Source organism: Patagioenas fasciata, chromosome 3 (genome assembly GCF_037038585.1).
Source record: "Patagioenas fasciata isolate bPatFas1 chromosome 3, bPatFas1.hap1, whole genome shotgun sequence".
NCBI lineage: Eukaryota > Metazoa > Chordata > Aves > Columbiformes > Columbidae > Patagioenas > Patagioenas fasciata.
Window position 1 is genome coordinate 53,786,440 of NC_092522.1, and position 27,976 is coordinate 53,814,415.

The 27,976-nt window shown below is 35.1% G+C and overlaps 1 protein-coding gene across 9 annotated transcripts in view; it reads right to left on the reverse strand.

The window, feature by feature from the left end:
• The window catches only part of QKI (QKI, KH domain containing RNA binding), a 158,406-nt gene that overhangs the window by 101,591 nt on the left and 28,839 nt on the right, over positions 1-27,976 (reverse strand). For all 9 annotated transcript variants that reach the window (XR_011738335.1, XR_010651084.2, XM_071806364.1 and 6 more), the window contains exon 2: positions 18,180-18,322. Coding sequence is in view for 7 of the 9 variants with exons in the window: in XM_071806364.1 (XP_071662465.1) it covers positions 18,180-18,322 (143 nt within the window). In the remaining 2 variants the exon portion in view is untranslated. The remainder of the gene's footprint in view (positions 1-18,179; positions 18,323-27,976) is intronic.

Genomic DNA, 27,976 nt, shown 5'->3' on the forward strand with positions numbered 1-27,976 from the left:
ACAAAGAATTAAAAGTTTACATACACAGCCACTTGTACACATTTAAGGAATCAAGTGGGAGAAGTATAACGTTTCAAGAATAAAATAATTCTGAAATTGTCCATTAACTGCATCAGCCTGTATTTTGAGGATTACATATGTTCTAGTAGAATTTGGCAACTGTTTTGCATAGTTAAGAACAACAGGCTACGTGATGAGATTTTAGAGGGAGAGGAGGCTGACAAAGCAGATGGCATTATCATTGTCAACACAGTAAACACACACAACAGTAACTCCATACAGAAGTCAATTTTTACATACAAGCTACCTTCAGGTAACTGTTAAGACTGCAAGACACAAGAGTGAAGTTTTTTCCTGAAGTCTCTTCCAAAATCACCTACTGGTAATAAAAGAGAGGCTGCAGACAACAATGCATGAGAAACATTCCCTCCTTCCCTTAATACAGCATGCTTTCTAAGTGAAATAACCAAATAAATGCCAGAGTACATGTGTAGTGAATACCAACACGACACATATAATCTGCTTATGTCAAATATATCCACTTAGATCTGCTGGGTTTATCTGACATACACCATTCTAATACTATAATCAAAGCTGAGAACTATTGAACCATTTAAACCATGAAGTGAAGTAGTACATTAGAAATGCTGTGCTGTAAGAATGTTACCCATGTAAGTTATCATGAGGGAATCTCTTCATCACTTAAACACAAAAATAAAACCATCAAGGTATTAGAGAACAACACACAGAATATCAACCCCCAGAAAGTCAGGAACCATCACAATTGCAGTTAGGTACTTTTGTCCCAGATAAACAAAATAAAAACCTCTAGCACACCACTTGACATACCTTTGAGATTACTCCAAGTGTGAGAAACTTAATCCCTGACATACAATAAAAGGATCATGTTACAGCTAAAAAAATTTAAAGTAGCTCAAGTTCTCCAAAATTTGAGTTGTCACAAAGGAAACAGCAAAATCTTTATCACTGGTGAAGAAAGGAGATGATGAAAAGATTTTTCTTCCTCTCAGTTTATTAAATGGCCAAGCATTATTTTCAGCGCATATGTAATTCACTGAGACTGTCTCCATCTTTATTTAGCTCATTTTATACTTTTCTTATCCTAGATTATGGAGATTTTTTTGGTTCCTAGTTCAGTTACCATAAGCATTTTTCAACATCAAAGTCAGACAGTAAATCATCTTGTTACAGACAAGAACTGATAACTATTGTGGGAGTGAGACAAGCTTAGTCTAGTTCAAAAACTTCTGTAAGTAAAATATTTATTAATGCAAAAATAAAGGATACGAACTTAATTGTAATATATTACTAAAACATATATTATTTTTGCAGCAGGAGAACAAAGTCAACATTCAGTGGTTTGAAGTCTGTGATATTATACAAAAATATCAGCATGTAGAGGAATATGAAAATAACACATTAGTGCAGAGGTTTTGCATATTACATGTCTCAGATGCTACAATGAAAAAATCAGCTGCTAACAAATACTAAATGAGTTCTCTCCATACAAATACCTACAGCTACTGCTATTTCCCAAGTCTACATTTACCCTAGGTATTACACAGTGCAGTTATTGTAGCAGTAACATTTTAAGTTCCTCTAAATTAGATTTTTTTTTTTTAAATAAGCACAACTCCTTAAATCAACTGCAACAGTATAGATTCTATGGGATCTCTGGAAAGTAGAAACATCTCCAGGAAGTTTTTCAAGCTCACTAGAGAGCACTATTTGGGGCAGGGAAGAACACCTTAAACCTTGGTTCTGTGTACCAGGTGGGATATTTATGTTGCATGGCATGCATTTGTCAGTCCTCCTCCATGCTGTTTAACCTCTACGTCACCTCATTTAGGGAGCTAGTAAAATAGCACCAGTACAATTCAGACACTGAATAGTTAACATTATGTTCCAAATTGAAAACTCTTGAATGAAAACACATATGTGTAAGTCAGTTCACTGACCAAAACTGAGCATAATATTCAGCATTTGTTGGTCACTTAGCAAACACACCTTGCCAATAAACAGACCACAGTCTTTTAATAAGAAATGTGGATACAGATCTAGGTTGTCCAGTAAGGTTTTAATAATAAGACAGTAAAGAATCAGTGATGAACAGTAACACCCTGTTCTCCCTGAGAGATTAAGAACTGTAGCCTTCCCTCTTGGACATCAGCAATACATGATTTCATTACTTCAAGGGTGGATTACCATAATAAACAATTCGGTGTAGCTTAAGAACTGCTCATTTATTGTCACTGTTTCTTACTAGTGAAGTTCTCTGAGTAACATTAAAAGAGGTGGTACCAACAATAAGAACTTTTAGGATTCTTTAATACTAAAAATTAGGATTTTTCTCTATTTAGATGTTTCATTTTCAATTTTAAAAAGTAATTCTATTCGTTACAAGAATCACAAGTAGTATATTTTCCAAAGGGCAACCCTGAGCCCTACTCCACTAAAAAGTTCTCTTTGCTAGTATCTATATTCCAGGAACATAACATTATTTAACAAATTCAAAGCTGTTTCAAAATATGTATGACAAAATAAACAGCACACCATGTTAATTTCAGATAAAAAACCCCTGATGTTCTAACTGGGCAATTGATTTCAATAAATATATTGCTTACTACAAAAAAAAACTCTGAATTTTTTTTATGAAGCAGCACTGTACAGTTAAAGCCCCACGACAGCACAGGAACATAAAAGAATATAACCATCTTAAAATAAAAATATCTACTTTCTCCATTTAAAGACACAACCACTCTGCAAGGTTACTTTTATTGCTAGAGTTGGCTTGCCAATTACCATATTATTTATATTAGTTTCTGAGCAGAGTATAAGTCACTGCTGATCATTCAAAAAGTTCAGAATCTTTTTCTCATTGCTGCAACTGCAAATTAGACAAGCCAGATTATGTGATTTAGTCAGCAGACTGCATCCTAATGCTTAAAATGCTACTTTAAAAAAAAAGCAAAAAATAAAATGCATTTAAAAGTATAGCTGGGATTTAGAATGAATTACTAAATCCTTTAAATCCACATTATTCACCTCTAATAACCTCTGCTGAAGGCTTTGAGTGCTTGTTTAACTGAAAAACAGCTTTACAAACCCCATGTAAATACAATGGATCAGACCGATTTAAAAAGGAAGAAAAAAAAAACCAAAAAAAAAAAAAAAAAAAAAAAAAAATCAAGCTAGCTTTCCAGGCCATTTCAGTAATGGTAATAGAGCTTTTTTTATTAAAGAGGGAAAAAAAAAATCCAGAGCACAGATTTATTTTTTTTTGTTCTTAAGGTAACACACTGAAGTATACTACCTTTTTCTCCAAATTCTTAACTTGCATTTTATAAGAGCACCTGAATAAATAATCAAGCATTCAGATTAAATACTTGGCGTTTCATTTCAGATTTCATTTTTTTTTAAAAATAAAATGTTATCATGATCGCTAGAAATCTAATTAACAGCTACATTTGAGCACAAAAATTCTAATGCACATGATAGAACAGCCTCAGCAGTGCCTCAGCCTGGTTAACTGAATGCATTAAAACCTTGAGAAGCCAACATAGTTTCCTTTGTTATCTGTTTGAACTATGTCTCTATCCAAACTTGTTATCAAAATGCAGTCATAAGAATTCAGAATATAATAATTCATGTATGTGCATCCAAAAAAAAATCAAAATCTTCAAAATATATTTCTATTCTTGTCTAGCAGTGTACCAACCTAAGTTTCATCCACATATTCAACCACAAAACATAACAGTCTTCCCAGAAAACCTATTTTCAGCTCCTCCAAGCAGAAGATTCCACTTTGTTTTAAAAAAATGCATACATGTATTATCAAAAGTGCAAAACAAAAGTTAACACACAGAAAGTAGCTTGAATTTCAAGGGCATTATTTTGCCAAATTAGCTGCTAAAGAGCTAACATCATTTATTCACAAATTTTTTGACTAATTTGAAGGTCATTCTCTCTAACAGCATACCACAACAAATATACTAACCTACTGCATTTGAAGAATTACCACATCTAACCAATATTCAATTACTTCCTAAAAATTAACCTAAACTGTAAACCATTTAATTTAAAATTAAGCAATAATTGAAGAGTTTTACTCTCCTAGGATTGCATAAGCATTTTTTTTCCTTTCTCTGTAGGAAAATTACATCGCCATCACTTAACTTCATCATTTGACAACACAATGTTCAGAGGGAAACTAGAAATCAATCCAAAGAAACCAAAAGGAAGACCTACTTTTTTTGTGTGTGAAAATGATTTACTGCCACCATTTTTATTGTCAAAGAGTCTAGAAACTTTAAAAGACTGCAGAAGCTGCACTGCTTAAGTTGCTTTAAATAGAAGCAGCCGAAGTCAGATAAATGGACTACAAAGTTTGAGAGAAGCAATTTAAGAATAACGCTTAATTTACTGATCTCTAACACAAAACTAGAAAAGCTATGTGTTTCTGTATTTACTGTACAGAATTAAATAAGCACTTGGAAAACAAAGCTAATAGTATAAACAATCAGCGCTTGCATTAGATAACTAAAAGTAATAAAGGCAAGTGTATTAAATTAGCTACAATTTTGCTGACATTCTGATATTTTTATATAATGTATCACATAGGTAATATTTGCATTGACCTAAAAAGCTTACAGAATTGAAAACGGAGATCCACAAAGGGCTGCTCTGCTAACACGAAAGGTAACCAGCACTTCATAAATGGTATCATGTACTAAACGCAAGAGAAGATTTTCAGATTACTATATAGCTCCACAGCCATAAACCTCTCTATACAGAGGCATATAAAAAAGTTAATATGACTTAACACAATACATCAAATTCCCTGAGCAAAGAAGCTCGAAATCTCTGTAATCTTGTTTATACAAGGCCTGAAAATGACATCTGGTGCATCAGCATGCTACATATAGTCCACCTGAACTTTCAGGTACCTATTTTGGTATTCCCTGTAGAAGAGAGAAACACATACAAAGACAATAAATTAATGCAACGCCATCTTAAACTGGTATTATAGAAAACTATTCTGATAGTACCACTGTAACAAGGACAAACTTCTCCTATCATGGGAAGAAAAAAAACACAATGCTTTTAACCAGGGGTGTCAAACTCACTGTTGCCGGGTGCCACATCAGCCTTGCGGTTGCCTTCAAAGGGCCGAATGTAATTTTAGGACTGTATAAATGTAACTACTCCTATATTTATACACTACTAAAATTACACTCAGCCCTTTGAAGGCAACTGCAAGGCTGAGGTGCCCCCCTGTGAAAATGGGTTTGACACTCAAGCTCTTAACATTAAGACACATGAGATTTATGTATCATTGTTGCAGTCTTCTAAAAGCTGTCACTAAGCTCCTGGGCTGCACCACCCTTCTACGAACACTCCAACAAACTTTAAGGAACAGAACATACCAGCTTCTCCTAAGAGGAGAAGATCTGGAATTTCCTGTTCTCTTCTCACCACGTCAGATTACGCTGCTGCACAAGGAGCCTGTTCACATTTAAGAACAAAAAATGGCAAAGTTCTCTCCACTAATGGCTTTTAGGCTGGAGTAGTTTCCAACTCTTTAGCCCACAGTTTGTCTCAGGGAAAGGCTGGGCCCTTCCCTTCTCACCCATTAAACCCAGGGCAGCACTGTCTCCTGGGTGCCCCGCCACCGCAGACACTGATATAGACATGAAAGAGAGGACAGAAAGGCTTGTGCATGACTAGTTTGCCTGCTGAGGAGCCAGAAATAAAGTTTTGCTCGTCACTTCTCTTTAGGCCAACTGACAGCTGTAAGCCAGGAGAAACAATCAAGTTCGGGGTCAAGAACTAAACAAGTTCTTGAGAAGAAACAATAGAAATGTCAATCAACAAGCAGCAGCAAACAACATCAAGCAGGATTAATCTTCCAACTAAGGCACTGGACTCATTTCAAGCTTATATTCCAACAGCTTTACTGCATGTAACTACTGATGTAGTTATAAGTTACATATATAATATGAGGCTTACAAGTGATTAAACACTGTTTTCAAGCATTCACTTCGACTTTGAAAATGCATCAAGTACAAAATTGCAGTTAAATCACATGATCATTTTCTACAATTCTAATAAAGGGGTGGATTAAGATGTATGAAGTTGATACCATTCAAGCACATTCATGCTTTCATCTATTATAAAAATATTCTTCTTTTAAATTAAGTATTAAATTGCAAGATACTTAAGTATCAAAATGTTTCCAAAGAGTACCATTAAGGAACAAGAAAACATCAAAAGAATGTTACTGTAAAATTACCTAACTGTTTGAATCGAAAGTTGAAAAAGTTAATTTTTAAAATTTACAGGCAGCAAGTGACGTATTCATTTCTTTTTGCACTGAACGAGCCATGGCAAATTGCAAAGTTTTAGACTAGTTTTATAAAACTATTTTTATAAAATTAAGAATTTTGTTACTAATAAAAGCACTCTTTCAAAGTTTGTCCTTCCAAACTCTTTAACCTTCTCTGTCATTAATGCTGACTGATAAGCCACCAGCTGTTTTTTTCTTCCTCGTGCTACAATGCATTCTCTTCCTTTTTAAGGCTAGTACACCCAAGCAACAAACAGCAGGACTTAAGCCAGCTGCTAGAATGACACAAACCTATATATTTAGCTTCCATCTCATTTACTGCCATCTCTCAGTGTCAACCATTTAATGTCGCTTTTGCTCCACTCTGCTGATGTTCCTTGTGGAGCTGCCAACACTGGGGACTGGCGCAGCAGCCAGGAGGTACAAGAACACACAACAAAGTAGAGACCTTATCAGTGATCAGAGACAAAAGCCATGCCTTGTCAAACATATTCAAGAGAAATGCATTTGGGGTTTAGGGTTCCCCCCAATTTCTGGTCTCATTTTCACTGTTTATAAAATCTGCAGTTGTTTATATAAATATTAACATTGGATCTTTAGAGAAACAGCAATTTGTTTAATCAGCATTACTCTATCTTCACCTAATAGGACAGAAATCCTCCCATTTGTACTATATTAATTTGCACTACTGGCTTCACTTCTGCTTTCTCAATGCTTTTCATACACACAAAAGTCACATGTGCTTTCCATTTAAGATTGTTTTAAATGTTAACCCTTTTCCTCATTCCACATATTGACATAAAAACTTAATATGGTAGTTTCAATTCTATTTCAAGTAACTATAAAGTTATCAAGTAACTATAAAATAATACCCCTCAAAATGAATTTTATGCTACATGTTCTGTTCATGTAAAAACACTAATCTAATTACTGTCATATTTTGAAAATAATTGGATTTTAAATTGCTTAGAATTATCAGTGTAAGAGAGAGAGCTGTAAAGATAGACAAATTAACAATTTCACGGATTTAAAATAGGAATCTCTGTTATCATTAGGGGACCATTTGCAATGATTTAAAGGTCCACAGTACAGTTTGGTAGTTCCCTCCTTCAAGTGGTCATAAAAACCTTTAAACATTAATTGAAAGATTGTTAACAGAAACTCTTTCAAGAAATCAGATCCCGTGAACAATCTAATAGCAGGCATGCTTAAGTGAGATAGTGAATAATCTGTTTCATCCTATTCACTAGGATGATGTTCTCAGAAGAGTGACATCAGTTTCAATAACACCAGGAGACAAGTAAAAATTGTTCAATTCCATGCTCTACTTGGGAATCGTGACACATTTATCTAGAGAATTAACAAGTTGTGCTGTGTGTAAATCGGTCTCCAAAACCTAATTGCAGGTTCCAGCAGTGCCCTCTAAGCCTCACAGTTTACATCATTAAACTCATATTCCAATCACAAAGGATCCTCAGGATATACAGTCCAACAGCTAATTTCCATAATAATACCTTTTAATTAGATGTGACTACATGTGACATTACCCAAGGCACCTAAAGTTGGCAATTTTGCTGTAGACTACTTCCAATTCTCAGTAATTAGAAGTGAGAAATACGTGTTTAAATTAGAGCACCATTGCAGAAGGTGATCCTGTTATTACAAACACTTTGCAGAAATACAAATTCTTATACTTCAGGGACATCATTCCCTTTTTTAAAATTATCAAACAAATACACTCACTTTTCTTCCCCCAAAAAGGAAGAGCTGACCAAGCAGAAACAGGTTTTGAGGTGACATTTATGTTTATGCAAAGGGCATGTGCTTAGTAACCACTTCATTTCATCTTATTAGTTACTGGAATTTTAGACAAAGTTCTGCATCCCTTTCAGGCAGTAAGTTTTATGCTGAATTATGTAGTGCTTTATGATTCTAAGTTCCAAAAATAAATTTATTAGTCACCTTGAAAGGTGGGAGGAAACACAGAAATTATACACTCTGAAATCAGAAGACCTTAAAGCTGTATTATATTATACAAATAGTAGTTACTATTTTTTCCTCCACAGTAGCGCTCTATTTCACAAGTTAAAAAAAAATAAAGCACTAGTCCAAACAACAGAGCAAGTAAACCCATGATAAAGATGCATGGCATTGTTTTGCGGATAAAAGGTAGGCATTAGCAATGACAGGTGTAATGAAAGTTTCCATATTCAACCAAGATATTTGGGGAAAAAATGCATTTTATGAAAATTCTGAAGTGAGTGATAAATTAGGGTATTTAACCTTCCTAAACACAAACATGCTTTCCACCCATGTGTCTGATTTTAATTACCTAATTTAGCTGACTAAATTGTAATTTATAATCATAAATAACATTAGTTATTTTTTGCTTTGCTCCTTTACTTTTACACACATTCAAGTATTGCAATCTGACTCACTAAAGCTCTAAAGCAGAAACAAAATCTGACTTACTATGACTTCACGGGGGGAGGTGTAATTATGTCCAACTATTTCTTCTAGAACAAAACAAACAACAAAAAAAGCAAAACACACAAAACACCAAAAAAAAAAATCCAACCAAACAACACCACATAAATAGGTTTCTCCTTGTTAAAGTGAAAAACTGAACACTTCCATTCACCTTCTGAAAAAGCTGTTGCAAAAGTGCTCAATATACACATACAGCTGCCAGAATCAGAAACTTTGCAAAATGCAAGCCTAGAACTGCAGGAGAACAGCAGAAGATATCTTGAATTATAGCCCTTTGAATATCTCCTTTAGTGCTTTAAGGTCTAATCCACCTTGTTTGCTTTAAGCTGTTACATTACCAAACCTCAACTCTCAGCTCTATCTGTAACAAGGTAATACAAAAAAAAACAAATGAGGCAAAACTGAAAAGCACCCAAAACACCTTAAAAAGCCGAACTGGTCAGGAGCATTTAAGGGTACAAGTCTCACAACATATGCACTACAGAGTTACGTGCTTCAGCCAGCATCAAGCAGTATGGAGCAGCAGTATTATTGTCCAGTATTACAATAATAATAACACCTTTGCATATCAAACCATATTGACTCTATTATCTCACACATTTAATATTACAACACTACTAAAATAGCAGCGTATCAACAAGTACTATATTCAGGTTTCACTTCTAAGTAGCTTTAGTCTTTTACCCAGGGGTTTGGAAAGTAAGGAGACAGACATTCTGTGCTGACTGTCACCACAGTCACTGCAATGAAAGAACTACCTCCTTTTTACCACAGGAAAAAAAGTCATAAGTTATCATAAAGCTTGGAGATGCATTTCAGGGTCACATAACAATCTATCTGTCCATGGTAACATGTATCTCTGTATCCTAAGTTATCTTCCAGCCCTATTTATGCTACAAAGCCAGAGCTCCAGGTCTTTTGTTCAGCTTGCCCATCCGCTGACTCCCCAAAGAAATGGAAATCCTTCAGAAAGGCTCACAAGCCATTGTTTACATCTTTCCAGGTCTCAAGGATAACGTTTGCACTTGTGGAAGAAAAAAAAAAGATTCAAAATATTATTTTGGCCAGATTAAGTTGAAAAAAATCTAGAGACCACATCCCAAGAAATACTATTTTAGTATCTGTGTCGAGTGACTGCAACTTTGCTTTACTTTCAATGCAAGTGACATTCACTTTAAAACAATAGTAATCAAACAGAATCAAATGGCTTCGAACTATACAATTGAAACCATTAGGTTAAACAGTATGACCCAGAAGCTGAATATATTATTTTGAATAACAGATTAATTATCATCAATACTTAAGATACACTAACAAGATAAAAACTGGTCATTTCCACTAACCATGGTGGTAAATTTGGAACAGCCACACAGAGACATCCATTTCATGCAGCATTCACATTTTAGACCACCTGTACTTGGCAGAGAAAACAATGATCTGAGAAACTGCTGCATATTTAAGACAACTTTAAATCATAATTCAGCTGATGATCCTTCAGAGAAAGCAGTCCCTGTACCACTGACAACAGGGCAAAGCCCCCAGTGTCCTTTGACACTACAGATCATAATGTCTGTAACTAGAATAGACTTGATTTTTTAGGACAGTATGTTCTGATTGTTTATAAACCATAGAGCTGAAAGATATTGATCAAGCTTATGTCAGTACTCTAAAGAAACAGAAGCTTCTAAAAAAATTAATCAATCTAAGCAACTTAAAATTAAGTGTTGAGAGGATGAATGTACACCATTAGGACAGGTGCATGAGCCTTCCTGAAAGATGGGAGGATACTATGCTCTATAATAAGAGACAATTAAAGTAAGTGCAAGTAAGATGTAAAAAGGAACAGACTGCTTAACCACCAGCATTATTTTTCTTAAAATACTGAGTGTATATGGAAGAAAAACAATGCATACAATTTCAGAGAAGTGTAGCAAATTTCCAAAGGAATCAATCAGTGCCCTCACAGAATTCAACTATTATATTTTACACTGGTCTTAATAAGAAAGAGAAAATAACCATAAAAAAATCTTAGAATTGTGAATTAACATCATACCAAAGTAACTGAAATGGAGCAACTATGTACAACCACTGTTCTTACTGGCTTTAAAAAATAACAAACTAATGAAATAAATTGAGTAGATTCACACAACTACAGATGAATACCTATTAGCTACACGATATCAGAATCAGCTACACAGAGGTGTCTACCAAAGTAGCATTTGTGTTTTATTCTAAATCCAATGTTCAATGCGAAGACAGGCAAACAACAGATCCTAAGCTATGAACCAAAACACAGAAGGAGGAAACATCTAAACAGAATTTTTACTCATCAAGCTCGAGTATTTGTGTACAATCTTACTCTCAACAAGAATCACAGAAAAAGACCAACTGACCAACACCTGAGAAGAAAATGCAGAGAGCAATACTGCTCTTTTAAACTATGGATCAAATTCACATCAGAAACAAATGCTATAAATGCAGCTTCACACTGAAGACTTCCTTGACAAGTGTTACAAACGTTAAAATGTATTAACGAGAAAAGAACTTCAGAAACAGTAGAACCTAAAAACAGCACATATCTTCAAAACACTAGTCCATATTCTTGCTTAAAAGGCAACTTTTTTTTCTTTTTTAAATTAATATGCACTCTCAAGGTTTATGGTTAGACTTACTCTAGCGATAAACAATAGATCTTAGTCTTGAGGACATGTAGGCTGATTCTTACCTGAGTGTATGACTTGGGAGAGATACAAGGAAAATATCAGTCTGGTAATTTTGACTAGTACTCAAAACTACTTTTAACAGCAATTCAGGATGAGGCTCAGTGCCGCCTTATCCCAGCAAAACACAGAGCAAGCTAATTAGTAAAGCCCTGTATTTCACTGCTCTACCTATATGAAGCTACAGAACTCATGCTGTCCTCTGATAATAAAGTATTGAATTACTTTTGCAAGGGCAACTCCATAAAAATCTGATCATACAAACAGTAATACCTAATCTACAGAGCTACTAAAAAGGAAGAAATATCTAATATTCTTGTCAAAAGGTTTCTGACCACAAGGTATGGAGAGAAAAAAGAGGAAAAAGGAAGATATCATAGTAATTGTCAGGTTAAGTTTTGGGGTAAAGTATGGCACCTCAGTGTTTTAGGTCTCCTTTGTCAACTATAATAACCAAAGGAAAAAATTTAGAAACTTTTTAAATTCTCTTCTGTATTTCCAACCTCCTTATAACATTGTACTTCTCAGCTACAAACCCCATCCTTCAAGAGTCATCTTCAGTTCTCTGAAGAAAAGGGAAGACCTGTTCTTGATTTCAAATAACTGAGAGCATCTGGTAGGGATTCTGACACCTAAACAGCAATTTGTAAATCCACGTATGTATTTGAAACACAGCTCTACTTTACGGTGTTAGGTAGGGTTTTAGCCCTTACTGATGTATTTCCGTGTTTACTGCAGTGCCCAATCCTAGTTAAAGTACACGGCATGTTAATTCACAAACACTATCAGCAAGTTCAGCAGGTGTACTCAAGTACACCTGACCTATTCACAACAGCAAGGAAAAAGTCATGCTGAAGCACCTCCTCCCCTCCGTATAAAACACCTTTACTACAGTAAACACTTCAGAGAACAGATTGAACAATAAAACAATGTAAACCAGAATCAATATTCCACAAATCTGTCTCACAATTGACCTTTCATCATTTGTATTTGCACACAACTATTCAGAACTTTATCTTGCAAGGGCTACTACACAAAAAGTAGTTCTGAGGGAAACAGTTCAGCAAAAGGAAGCATAAACAAATTGATACAACATAGTAGTACATGATCAACCATCTACACAAATACTTTTGTAGTCCATGAACTTAAGAAATTTATGTGCATAAAATGCAGAATTTTAAAACAGAAGAGGGTGTTAAGAAGAGAGCTCTGATCTAATAGACTGCCCATTGGAAGCCTAACTCTGCAGAGACAATCGAGAACCGAGCCATCATGAAAGGCTTTGTGTGAGCAAAACCAAGCATGATACACGTTAACTACTAATTTGTTCTTCAAAAAGTTCAGTTGGACACACCCTTTGCAACCTCAAATTTTGTAAATCCCAAAGTTAACCATTTTTAGTAAAATTAATTTATTCCAACTGAAATTTTAGATATTTCATTTCCAGAAAAACAACAGGCACCTACAAACTAACTGTTTATACTGATTTTCTAGCCTAACATCCTCCTTCAGCACTTGGCTTCCCCTCACACATACACTCCTCATCCACAATATACAGAAGGCACCCAAATGTTTAGCACTAGGCCTTAATGTCATACAAGAGGACTCCTACCCTCCTGAGTTGGACCTGTATATTGACTAAACAAGAAAAATAACTCACTGCTTTCTACTAGGAATGTCATATATATCCTACGTCAATTTGAAGAAGTTATTAATGCAAGCATCACCATAACAAAACGGTATCATAACAAATACGTTCAACTTGCGTATCAGTACCAGATGCAACTCATTTATCTTACTAGATTTCCATATTTACTTTGAATAATATCACGGAAAATAGCCTTAGCCCTAGACAAAGCAAGTGCTATTTACTAGGTATTTACTTGTCGTACCTCTACCCTGCCTTCCTCTTTTTTTCCTCCACATAAACAAAACAGAATATCTGCAAATAGTTAAAGAGCATAATTTGAAAGTAAGAATGAAACAGGAATAAGAATATGAACAGATAAATGACTAGGTAATCACCTGTCTAACTTAATTGCACTCAATGCTTTAAGGGTTAAATGGGGAAGAAATAATTCTCACAAGGATGAAATATGGATCAAGTTCGTCACTACTCCTGAATTGACCTTGAACCTGCAAGATTACCATCAGAGACTGAAGGATAGGATTTCTATCTCCGGTGTCTTCCAATCTTTTGCGTCCCAGGACAAACATGTTCTGGAGATTTGACAGGCATATTTCTGAACAAAATTATGACAAAATATGTAATCTTTCAGCAAGGTACTACCAAAAATGGTAAGCTACTGAGTGTTTACCAGGGCTCAAAAGAAACTTCATTTGTAAAAGGTGAATCAGATGGGTTAGTAAATGGAAGGCTATACAATAAAGCATTAGACAGAAAAGGTAAAAAAGCTTCATACGAATACTAATGCATGTCTCTGTTTATTAGCATCTAAACAAAGGGGACCTTTCTCAATGAATCCATTGCCTTACCATTTGCAACCAGAGTGCATAAAGCCTCTCACAAATACAGAAAGTTCAAACTCAAAAGTAACTTTTTTTCCTTCTACTACTTCTACTAGAATTTTTTTCCAAATATCTCATTCGGACTGGAAATCAGCAAACAAACTCCTTCAGTTCTTTCGTACACTTTTGTACTTGTATTACTAGTTGATCTTTTGCCAAACCTCCCTGCAGCTCAGATTTATTTACAGAGACCAGTTACATTCTCTCTTTCCTTCCTATTGCAAGGGTAAACAAGGGAAGCTCTTTTAGCCGCCTTCCCTGTTTACCACTAGGGAACGATGAGCTTCAGTAAAAGAAACAGAACAATAAATAAAGAGGATGTTATCATTTTCCTAATCCATATTAGGGAAGCTATTAAATTCTGATATTACCAAATTGAAAAAGGATTTAAACGTTTTGTCAGTAAGTTCCCCATAGTAAACTGAATCCCTGTGTTCATCATTCTGTTGTACTAATTAAACAGTTTTAACTAAAATGGTCAGAAAGTACGCACAAGCTGTTTATCACTGCTGGCCTTTGAGCTTCAGTATACTCAAAGGACATGCTACTTTAAACGCGATAATTACTGAGTTCTTACATTTTTACTGAAGAGGCACTGAAGAGTTCCAACAGAGAATTCCACATTAATCAGAGTTAACAGGGTACTTATTAATAATAAAGCCATGATTATAATAGAAAACATTTATTCAGTCCAACATTTGTAGGTACTAATTCCAAAAACTGTTTAAATTTATATCAGACACAAAGTTTAGTCTCAGCTCTTTAGGGAAATTCAAGAAAATTAATCATTTATCTGAAGCATAAGAAATGCTAAAGACTTTTAACTATTCACCCACAAACAATAGCATATCCTCCTTTCTTCTGCTTCCTCAGAGCTCAATTTTCCTGACATCTTTTATTTTTCTTTTTTAAACTCCGATGGAAAATATTTCTTATTAATTGGAAACACCTTCAAACTGTAACACCAAAGACTTAAATGAGAATACAAATATTTAACTGCAGAGAGAATATACTTTTAACTGAAGGGCAAATTATGGACAACTAATGCATTTTAATCTTCTGCGTGCCTTCTGCATAATTTCTTAAGTTTCTGGAGTATATACATGTTTCAGAAAAGCTAAGTAGTTCAAATATCAGTTTTAAGACTAAAATTTCTATAAAGATCTAACACCTTCCAAGGACGCTAGAGGAAAAAAATATATAAATATACACAACTGCATTATTGTATCTTACTATGGGAAAAACAATGATTTAGAAAAGCAGACCACCATAACAGTTACGTAATTTATCAGGCCATGATTACATCACAGCAAAGTATTCCTTACTACTATGACATAGAAAAGAAAGTTAGTTATTCTTTAGCAAGATTTTTATGCATCTTCCATTTACTCCTACATAGGTAAAAATGCAGACTTTACACAGGCTGTTTCAGACAACTGCTATTTTGGAAAGTTGAACCTTGCATCAGCTACGGTCTTTAAAGAAAAATTAGAATAAAAATACTCAATATGCACTCATACAAAAAAATAATTTTTAAAGATTCTATAGAGGATTTTATATATTTATTTTAGCTTTGTAATATATATTATTTCCTCTGTGTAGGTACGCAAAGGACAGTGAATCAGTAATACTGAAGTGACACAGGCTACAGAAATTTATTGTTTTGTCTTTTATACATACGTGTATTTGTATATTTACATATATTAAAAAACATAAGTTTGTCTAAACTTACTGTAGACAATTATTTTTATGCCTCAACTTATTTAGGATTCTGTGCACAAAATGACACTATAGTATTATATTATTCAGTATTCACCACAATCAACAAATCTACATGCTTAAAACTGCAAGTAAAAAATATTTACCAGAATAAAAGTTTATTAAAACATCAGAAAAGTATGTTGATTTTTTAAAAATTTCTATTATTTAAATATTCTGAAATCTACATCAAAACCAGTTTCTAGTCACTCTTCTTTCTTCACTAGCCTGCATGCAAAGCAGGTTATTTAATTTAGAAAGGCCTACATACAAAGCCACAGTTTTTTTTTTGTAGATAGTGGTATATTCTAGTTGCTTAACCGATTATTGAGGCTGTGCAGATCCCATTCTGAGTAGCTAAGAGCAAATACAGACACCACGTAGACAGGCAGGAGCACACAGACAACAATGAGCTTGGTTCCCCATGAAGCTTGAACTGCGAAGTACCACCATAGCGGTAGAAGCTATTCACTTTTCAGCAAACATTTCAGAAGAACAACTACCTTCTTATTCCAGGACACATGTATACAAATCACAGGTCTCTCCATCTTCTGAATTTGTAAGTTTATTAAAATAAATCAGTGACCACTTCAAAAGCATTCTCCTGAAGGCCCACAAAGAGCTAGCAGTAGCTAGAGAAATCATACACCTAAAGCTACACAAATGCTTTGGCAGAACTAGAGACAAACTCTTTCCTGCTTATTTACAGTGTATTTGCTAATTAACTAGCAGAGAAGAGCTAAGCTACTACATCCTTGATTTCTAGAAGAAAAGCTTATACTAATTATGGGAAATCTAATTCCCTTTTTTTTTTCCTCACACCTCATGATTCTAATACAGCAAGGATCAAGTTCTGTAAAAACTACAACTGGTAACTAGACAACTCTCACAAAGAATACATTGCTGAGTTATAAAACCAAGATTTCAACAACCAAGCTGTTTTTAAAAGCCAATAAGCAATATAACTTTAGGATATATACAGATATCTAAGTAAGAGCTACTTATATTGCTCTATGGAAGAACTGCATCGCACAGTTCCTCTCAAAAAATCTGTAATTCCAAATAGTTTCAAAAGAATCACTGGTTTTGGTGTGGGAACACATATGCATGTATATATGTGTACTTATACCTATATACATATGCATATACCTATATTTAATTTGGAAGAAAAATGGAAGGGAAGGAGAAAGAGGTGTCCTTACTATCAATGCAAATTCTCTGAAGGCTTTTCCCAGTAGAGGTATTTTAATTCAAGAGCAACAAAACAACTTTTTTAAAACTGAAAGGGGAGAAGAGATATTCGTCTAAATATTCTGTTCTGAGTAACAACTTGCACTTAATTTTCTTAACGAAGTATGGCACAATGAGGGTTTATTCAGAGGCCTGTATGTTCTAAGCAGCATTAAAATAATAAAACTCAATTTGGAGAGCTTAATCTAATTAATGATACAAAGAAAAGCCACAGAACTACACAAGTGTTACCTCAGTTTTTTGCTGTTCAGTACTTTCTTCCACTTTATACCACTTCAATCTGCAAATGCCTTACTTGGACCCTGCACTCCTCCACTGCAACAGAACTTCTAAATTCTATTACAGAGAAACAACACAATTTCTTACCTTGTCAGTGATCAATGAAAACATTTGGCATAGATTTTGACAGAACTATCTTTCCCGATTTGTTTTAAGAAACCATTCAGACCACAGAAGTCCTAAGTATTTCTTCTAATTAAAGGAAACTATTCTTCCTCAAAAAAGGAATTTACAATAGCATACAACACCCAATGGAGAACATAACATTGGCATGCAAGCAAGGAGTTTTGCTTAAGGGGGGGGTGGAGGGGGCACTGGGCAGGGGGAGAAGGAGGGGGACAATCCCAAAATAAAGACAGCTATATGCAACAGAACTGGTTACACAGGTATGGGACAAACAGTAGTTGAGGTTAAGTATGGCCTCCAAGGATTCTCCAACTGACTTTCAAATACATACTAAGAGGAAAAAACACCATCCCAAGAACTACTTCCCCCATAAAACACACTACACGGTATCTCAGGACTTACAATACTGAATGAACAAGAAAATTCAGATCTTAGATCTAGAGTTTTATAATCCATACTAGTTTGGTATTTAGCACAACCTTCTTCCACTCACACTCACTGCAAATCAAGCCACCAAGTGGAAGATACACTGCTTCCCCTAAGAAGTATCTTGTCAAAAGCAATTCAGTGTGATCCAAGGGTAGCATCACATTAAATCTACATTTAAATATGACCACAAGGATCAAAAAAGAATTTAGGGACTAAAAAGATATACTTACATCTGGATATTCTTTTACAGGCACATATAGTTTCTCTTGTAACTGTACAATAGGTCCCACAGCATCTGGTAATTCTGCACTTCTCTTCTCCGTACTACCATTTAATGTGTCGTTATACATGTCTTTCCGTACTCTGCTAATTTCTGTGGGGGGAAAAACGTATATTAGGTATTAAATACAGTAACAGATTATAATCTAGCATGACAGTCTTCACTTTCTAATCTTTCCCAAATTTTAATGTCATTTGCTTCCTCTCTTCATAAGCATCATGGTAACTTGAAAGAAAAATCTACTCTGGTCTTGTTGAGGTATTTTCGTAGGGTTTTTGTTTGTTTGGGGTTTTTTTGTGGTGTTTTGTTTTGTTTAAGTTGCAGGACCCATCTTAAATGTTTTCTTCATGTCTGTAAATTTGCAACCTACTCATCTCGTTTATGGAATTCAGCTATTGAATTAAAAATTATGTGTAGCTCCTTAGAACATATTGTTGACACAAATTGTGCACATCATTTAAAAGGTGTACAAAACTAGTTTTTACATTTTTCTTTAATAAACTATCTTAAAGGCAAATAAATTAGAAATATGTACCTAACATTAACATAGAAGATACAAAAATGCATCAAGACAGTACTATTTCCTAGTTATGACATTAACTATAGCATTTGGAAATCAAATCTTTGAGCAATGAGAAATCTGACAACTCAAGGGTGTGGTTACTGAGCACACAGTGCGACAAATAAACTAGTAAATATCATTCTACTGACTACCTCCAGAAAGACAATGAAACAATGAAGACAAGTATGGTATCAGAGACCTCAGCAACCTCCACATACACCCAGAAGTCCTACTACTTCATTGCAAAGTAAGGAAAAATTCCTCAAAAGCACCAGGGAATGTCACAAGCCAACTTATAAGTACCGTTTCTAGCAATTACACCTGTATTAATCACACTTTGAGATATTTTCTGCCAAGATGTAGTTCAGCAGTTATATAAAAGGCAGCTAAAAATGTCTAATTTGATTCAAATCCAGGTTAGTTTCACTAAACTGTAATATCTGAGAATGGACACAAAGGTTTCTTATTTAACTCAAAAGACAAATTTAACAAGCACTTATATTTCATTTCTAGAACTGTTAAACTGATATTTAAACTGCTGGTATACGAATAAAAACCCCCACATTTCCTACCTTACAGAATCCCAACTAGTATAAAATTTTCTCGATGCGTTTATTCGAATATCACTAAATAATTACTTAAAATGAACATATTAACCAAATTTCAAACTGAAAACTAACACGTAAACAGGCATTGTTCCCAAAGCGTTAAGACTTATGATGGTTCTTTTACTTAGAATTCTTACAACTGCTTTCAAAAGCTTCAGAATTAAAATGAAACTGAAACCAGAAACTTCATGTTTTCATCTGACCACAGGAAGCCATAGAAATAAGAAGTCACTTGAAACTCTAGCAGCAAACAAGAGATTAATGTAACCTCTGTTTCACAATCTATTTCTTCTCTGACAAATGATATAGCTAACATTTCACCACTTAAAAAAAAAAACTAAGGGGGAGAGTGAGAATGTCACAAATTACGAACCTCAAACAAAACAGACCTAATTTTCAACTGAGTTAGTTTGAATTAATTCTAACAAACTGACTCTGCATATTCAATAACAAGTTGTTTCTCCAGTGACAACTGACATACTCAATTGTATATACTATATAATGATTTGGTGTTTAACGCCTGTTTACAACGGAGAAATTTTGTCATCATATAATCATAGCTAGAGAAAAAAATCCACAGCTGCTTCTACACTGACAATAATTTTGGCAACAGGCACAAAACCCTCTTAACTAGAAGCAGTCTTTGTACTGGTTTCAATATATAAAGAAATTCTTTAGCACATCTCTTGTCTTTTGGCAGACTTTATTTCCTTCTCATTCTCTTCAGATTTTCCATTAACTTACACCCCACTGCAGCAAGTTAGGCAGTCTGCTGAAGTACTGAAGCATAAGTAGCAACATGGTCATTTTTATTTTTATTCGGCAGCTGAGTAGTTACACTGAAAATTTCATTTTAAATTGTATCTTTCATGTAGGATATAATCACTAACATCAGATATCCTAGTTTTCACAGGAAAGAAAGAGCACTTACTTTAATCTTTCCCTTGCAATTACTCATATGTCACATTCATGACACTCAGAACACACGTAGAGAGGAGGATAAGCTGACTTGGGGACTATCACAGAATTCTGGCTTGTGTAAAACCTAAGCCATCTATCACACCTCAAACGCTATATAGAATGAAGACACCTACCAACTCAGGATTTTCTACTCCACTACAGGACCAGACACCTGACATTTAGTTTTCTTTGCATATGTAGGTTTTTATTTGCTCTCTCCACACTGACGCCACTGGTAACACTGACAAACATCAGGACAGGGACAGCCAGCTACAGGAACTCCTTATCATCATTATCATCAGCTACTCAAGTGCTACTCTTTCTTCTGCTTCCTGGCCTTTTATCTTCTCTCTTGCCTTAGATTACTTCCCTAAAACCTCAGAAGAAACATTCAGAAGAAGTAGGTGAAATAACAAGCCTGTATTCCCAGTTTTTCTTTAACTGCTGATCAGGTGTCCAAATTCCCTTTCTGTATCTATCACCGCCTAGGAGCCTCTCTTCACTTGCCTTGCATTTGGCAGAACTGAAGGACTACTGCTTAAATTATGAAATAATTTGATCAAATCTCCAGTTGAACCCATTCTCATTCACTTCTAGCTATGGATAGAACACAACCTATCTTCTTCCTCAACTTTTCATCCCAGCCAACCACAAGCATTATCCTAAATACACAACTCTTAAAGTTATTTATCTGCTTAATATATACCCTGGGCTTTTCCATTCAATGCTGAACGTTTTTACACATCTTTAAGTCTGTTTTGTTTTTTTTTTTTTTTTAACGACTAACAGCAGTTTTCTCAGATACATGACTCTCGTTTAATCACACAACTTATGTTTCTCCATACAAAAGTACTGAATTTTGATCACATAATCTTTCCTTTTAGTCTCCATTAAAGTAAATTCAAGCCTCTAGTTTTGAGTATCTTTCAACTTTGCCACTCTTAGCAGTTCCACATATCTATAGAACTATCTGCTACTGTACTTCCAGCACCTTCCTCAAGAGTTGATCAGAAGTGCAATAAGATTCCAAAAATCCTTACCACCAGCATGTTACAAAAGCTAAAAGCTCTATTCGCACCTCTAGCGAATACGTATCCATTTTACCGTGTCCTGATATACTTAAAAATACTTAACAGCAGGAAGGTCACATCCTCAAAGCACACCACATCCCATTGGAAAATAAAAGGAACCCAAGTAAACAAGTCTTTTATTTAGATTTATCTCCCACCATTTCTTGCACACTATCAAATAGATGCCTCATCTTCCCTTCCCAAAAGCCTCTTTGGCACATCTATAATGAAATCACACTTCCCAAGTTCATTTGCAAGGCTTGTCTGCATTTATAATTCTTTACAAATTCTCCCACCATAATATCTCACAGGAAGCCAACTGATTAAAAAATACGGAAAGCTTTGGTTTCAAAACGAACATCCAAGTACAGTTCTAACTACTTTACCCCTATCTTAACAGTGCAGTGGTAATTATGTTGTATAACATTCCAGGGATTTAAAAGAGGGTTAGGTAAGGAGAGATACTTAATTATAATAGTAGATATGACTTTAAAAGACATACAGCAGCCTCACCGTATCTCTAAAACCTGTGAGCTCTGCAAATGCAGTAATAGGCCTCCCCTTGAAAAGATCTAAGTACGCTACTGTAGGCAGAAGCAGAAACTCATATGAAGAATTTCAAAATCCACATTATTCACCTTTAACAGTACTTTGGTCTGTCTGTTCTAAGCAATAAGTTTAGCAGTAAATGACAGATTTGTCTTGCTCACAGCAAGGCAGCGGAGAAACAGACTCAAGAAGAGACAGTTTTCAATATAGTTACCATGTTCCACCTTAATATGGCATGACATGGTCACCTATGGTGGCAATGACATGCATTCTCATCCAGGAGAACATTTTTCTTCCTCTGTCCCTGAAAACTATGCAAATAATGTAATCTTTTGTTTCCTTCATCCAGATAGTATTTTTCAGTCTCTCAAACACCTAAGACATGATCTGAAGCCAGACACTGTCTATACTGACTACACATTTACCTACAGACATTGCTTCTTTGATTTCTTCACAACACTTAACAATATTCTTCTTAAGCACATGAAGGACAGTGTTCAGATGAATGTTTGTCACCACATTAAAAGCCACCAGGAAGTTACCACTTCTCAGCTGTTAATTACTGTTCCCTTTAGGGAAGTAAGAGTGTGCACATGTGTTTAAGGCTGTTGGATTGCAATGTAAAAATGGGTTTACATAAACCACTCAGCAAGCATATTCAAAGCAGGAAATCACTGAAAAGTTTCAAATTCTTCCTCTCTCATCACTTTGAGTTGCAAACCACCCTCATTCCCAGTGTCCACAGCTTTAGAATTTCTCATCATGAAGGCTTCTTCTAAATTATAAAGCTTTATCTTTTGAAAGAAAAGCAGACTTGGACACAGTTTTTAAACCAACACATTCCTCACCGCAGTTTAAAGTAGAGCTAAAAATTTGAAGAACTGAAACAAATCTTATGACATTAACAATTTGCTCCAAATTAGTTACAGCCATTTAAACCAAGCTATACTGATACAACTCTCGGCCTATGTTCCCTTCCTAAGTCTAACATTAAGCCATTTATGCACACAGAATTTAACTCTTTAAACTGAAGAAAATAAGAAGTGTTCATCTGTCAAAGAAGAGCCACCTGCCTATCATTTTTAATTTTTACAATACACAGCAAATGAGTAGAACAAAGCAATAGCCACAATCAGCAAGCAACTCAAATGAATCAAAACACTAACCAACTTGCAAGACCAGTCAGCACGCTTCCTTAAGGAAGCAAAGCATCACATTCTTAAGGTAGTTTCCATATTAAATAAGTTACGAGCAAATTCTTTAAAATTAAAAATTTAAGGGGTATGGTGAGAAAAAGTTACATTCATATAGCTAAAAATCTACATGGTGCTTGGATCTCAGTGATACATAGAACATTCAGTTTCAGTTTTCTATGTTCTTACAGAAATCAAGTTATGCCCAAAATATCCGTGACACCAATTTTTTTTTTTTTCACATATAGTATAAGTATTTTGACAGGAAAAGTTAATTCTTAGAATAAATTCATTTCTTACAGACTATGGCACTAAAAATAAGCATAAGTGACACCTTCAATATTTCCACAATAGGTTGTTTTTTTTCTGTGAAAAGTGAAAATTTCTGATACCTATCTATCAGAGATGTCTTGAGTAAGTTGACTCAAATTCAGAAGATCCACATGCATTGAGCTGAGGGGGCAGGCCAGGAAAACAACTGATTCAAGTCCCTTATTCTTTACTCCTGAGAAGATTAATGTTTTGTTTGGTTGACTTTGTCTGTTTTTTTCCTTTGGTGGTGTTTTCGTTTGGTTTTGCAGTTTTTGTTTGGTTTGGGTTTTTTTCCTGTTCTGTTTTTTGGGGCTTTTTTCTTTTTTTAAATGTGAAATACAGCAAGGTGTGCAAAAGGTTAATATTTTAATAAAATATTTTTACTGTACACAACTGCTGGTAGATCACCAATTTAAGAATGTAAGAGTACTTTTAAGCAAGAAAACAGATTTTTTACAATTCTTTTGCAATCAGATAGGTCCCGAAACTAGTAAACAAATGCTACAAACATTCTAGCATACAGACACACAATTACCACTTTGGAGGATCTAAACCCACTGAATATGTATCCAGGCAGACAATCCATTCCACGTTCCATTAAAGCTCAACCCATCAATTAGACAACTGCAATTAGATATCCGTTAGTTTAATGTAATACATAGTATTTTCTTCAAACAGCATCCAATAATATTGTAAACAAAGCACCTGGAAAAACATAACTAAGAATGGAGATCAAAAAAAGCAGAAAAAGTATATTCTGCTCTTAATGAAAAATCTCTGAAGACAGGTGCTCTATAACCTCTTGAAAGCATTCTGAAGGTTAACACAGAGCATGTGCTCAAACCACAAGATGAGTGATGTGCTGATGTTCATCGCCTGCCTCAAAAGAACCTTGTTGACCCAGCATGTACCAAATTTAAATGCAACCTTTATTATAACTAATTAAAACAAGAACCAAAAGAACACTATGTCGCCCCATTTATGCATTGAATTAATCAACACTTTCAGAAAGAAAATGAAAATCTGTAATTTCTGGACACCACAACTGAGAATATGGCATGCAAGTCATGCAGCAGTGTCACCCCCCAAAAAGTGTTTGCGTTTCAAGTTTTAATTCATCTTTTAATGCCTCGGATACTATAGTTTCTTCTCCTTTGTTCCTTTGAGTCCAATCTAGCGGTAAACTTTCAATGATTAAACTGTCAGTCCAGTGATAAGTGGGCAGCACTTTCAGCAATTTGTCAGCACTCTTGGTATCAAAATTTAGTCATTTCTTTTTGCAAGAAGAGTCTGCAAAACTCCTTCTGTTGTGGGCAGTTGTTAAGGTTTGCATCAAACTGACTTCAAAACCAAATACAGCACACTCATCTGTTCTCTTTGTATAAATGTCAACAGAAAGCTTTTAAGTGCTTTATTATTGGTGGAACGCTGCAACTCATGTGTTTTCTAATCTAGCAGCTTTAGTATGCTTACTTGGCAAAGAAATAGTTGTTTTTATTCATCACAATTTCAACAGTCTTCACTGTTAACACCAGTGCTGTTTACTACTATTGCTGATGCAGTAGAAATAGCAATGCTAGCAAAAAAACAAGTCATTTTTAATATTGTGTCATATGGAGCTGTACCCTGCATGCATCATCGGTGTACAGACTAAAATGCTGGCAAGCACTCACTCTACCCACCCTCGGCTATTAATGATTGAAATGCCTGACCATAAGGCAAACAAGATTCCCATCATCTTTCCTTCAGAAACCAATACAGAATAAAGCAATAAAGATTTAGACAAACATGACCAAGCACCAAAGCTGATAAAACTGTCCACTTCTGAAAAATTTTCATACATGAGCAGTTTTGGTTTACAGCATGACACTGAACTCTGCCATAATTAGCTAGCAAATTTTAAAGTCCTGCATTTGTTTCCACATACTAAAACTCACAATTACATTATTTAATATGAAAATATCAAAATCTATCAACCCTGCATTACATTTGACAGTGGCAATCTGCATTCACTTAAGAAAATCATATAGAGAAGATTAAATACAGCCCCTTCATTCTCTTGATAAATTCAAAAAGCTGTACATTTGAGATGAAGTCCTGTGTCTCCTCATATCCCAGTACTACGCTTCAAAAAAAATCTAAAAACCTTTTACATGAAAATCAGCTTAGAAGTTCCTAAGAGGATAGCTGAACAAGACTTTCGGCAGTCTACTTGGTGTCTCCAAATAACATCATCTATAATAACAACTGACATACATCATCCATCCGCATCCAAATGAGTGTCTTTGTAAAACTGAAAGCTTCTCGAGATGAGTAATTAGCTGATAGTCAGAAAACAGTACAATTCAACTAAACTTCTAAGAATCAAAGAAAATCAAGTGTTTTAATGGTCAACATTAAAAATTATGAAAATTAATCCAAAACCTCCATTGTGTTGTTAAGTCTCAGCATTAGATCAAGCTTAAACAATAACTCTGTTAAAATAAATCAACATATATTGTTCTGCTTGTTACAAAATCTCCTTACAACAACCATTAACTGCATAAAACTCTTTGAAACATTTTCCACTGGTAAAGTCCATCAGCACAGAAGGACTGCCGAACCAGATCTGGTGGCTCACATTCATAGCAGGCTTAATTATTACACTTTCAAAAATCCTCTACTCTAGCTCCCTTCAGCAGCAAGCTGCACTCAAATACTTAGTTACAAGCAGCACAGTCACTCATAGGTCCAGCTGCTAAATCTGTTCCAGTTTTGTGTTTGGTATTTTTCCATACCACCTAGCATGAATCAATTGTTTGGCAGCTAACCATAACAATGAAAGACTTGGATATGTTTGATGCAGCAGAATCAGCAGTAATGCAATTCTGTACGAACTATTAATCATGATCAAAAAGTTGAAAGAAAAGCGCCATCCATTCTATGACAATTAAACATCAACATTACTTGTTGCTATTTAAAAACATTAGCTTAACAATATCAGAACTTCCATGTGTTTAGTTCCTCAGGTGTGCATTTTTTAAACAAAAATATTTTACCTCTGTTTAGTAACTGGTTTTAGAATTGCTCTTTGTGAACAGTGCACATTGACTGGTCTAAAATGGACCTTCTCTAGCCAGATGCTATTCCATGCTACCCATGTTTAAATTCATCCATTCACAACAGAGTCACCTGCTGTCCAATTTTGACAGGTATCTTCAGTATATGAAATAAATCGTATTTACGTTGAACAACTATGCAGCCATGTAACTGGAAGCTCTCCAGTTCAAGACAAGACATTCTCTCAAAAAATTCTACTGAGCACTTCAGAAAACAAAGGCCTAATTCACATCAGAATCCCTTCAGTACCAGAAAAGAAATCCCATACCCTATGCTGTCCTGCCAGTATGTGCAGGGAGTGCCTAAGGTAAAAAGATGGTATTTTTCAACCTGTAAAACAAAAACTAAATTAATTCCTGATAGACACCCTGCAAAATGATCAGTTTTGAAGTATAGTAGAGAATTAAAATTCTGATGGAGTTATCTAAATTTCAGGTTTGTTTATTCTTAAAACTGAGCAGAGACCAAGTAGTGAAAGCAAATTAAAAAAAAAAAAAACCTACTTGAAATAACTAAACAGATTCTTTCCTGCTTTCCAATGTGCATCTTAACACTCACCATCTACAAAGAATAACATAATGCACATGTAGGTTATTTTCTCAACCTTCTGGAAGCCATCCACAACCATCCTCCACAGAGTTAGCAATTACAAGAAAACATTCCATCAGTTAATGCAGTCTTTATTTTATGAAAGGAGCGAAGGCTTTTTTTTTTTTTTTACTTCCACAATCACCCAAGAATAATTAACTATTCACTAACACAGTAATGTCACGGGAGTCTTCTTACTAACTACGGACAAATGAAATCTCCTACATTTTCTACACACAAAGGTAATCTGAGAGAACACAAAACTTTGTAGCAAATATGAAGTACTTCAGGAATTGCTGGGAAAGTGTAGATGCATATCCCATGTCCTGTCATTTTTTCATATAACTTTGTATCAGCCTTTTCCTTGTCATAAAACTGAATCTTCTACAGTATATGCACACAGTGATGACTTCATACATTAAAAAAAGCTAGATATCCAGATCATACACACATGAGGTTTAGCAAGGCCACTTCGGTCACAACCCCAGGCAGTGCTACAGACTTGGGCAAGAGTGGCTGGAAAGCTGCCTGGCAGAAAGGGATCTGGGGGTGTTGACTGACAGTCAGTTGAACATCAGCTAGCAGTGTGCCCAGGTGGCCAAAAAGGCCAACAGCATCCTGGCTTGTATCAGGAATAGTGTGGCCAGCATGACTAGTGAAGTGATTGTGCCACTGTATTCGGTGCTGGTGAGGCCACATCTCGAATTCTTTATTAAGTTTTGGGTCCCTCGTCATAAGAAAGACACTGAGGTACTAGAGAGAGTGCAGAGGAGGGTGACAAAGCTGGTGAGGGGCCTGGAGCACAA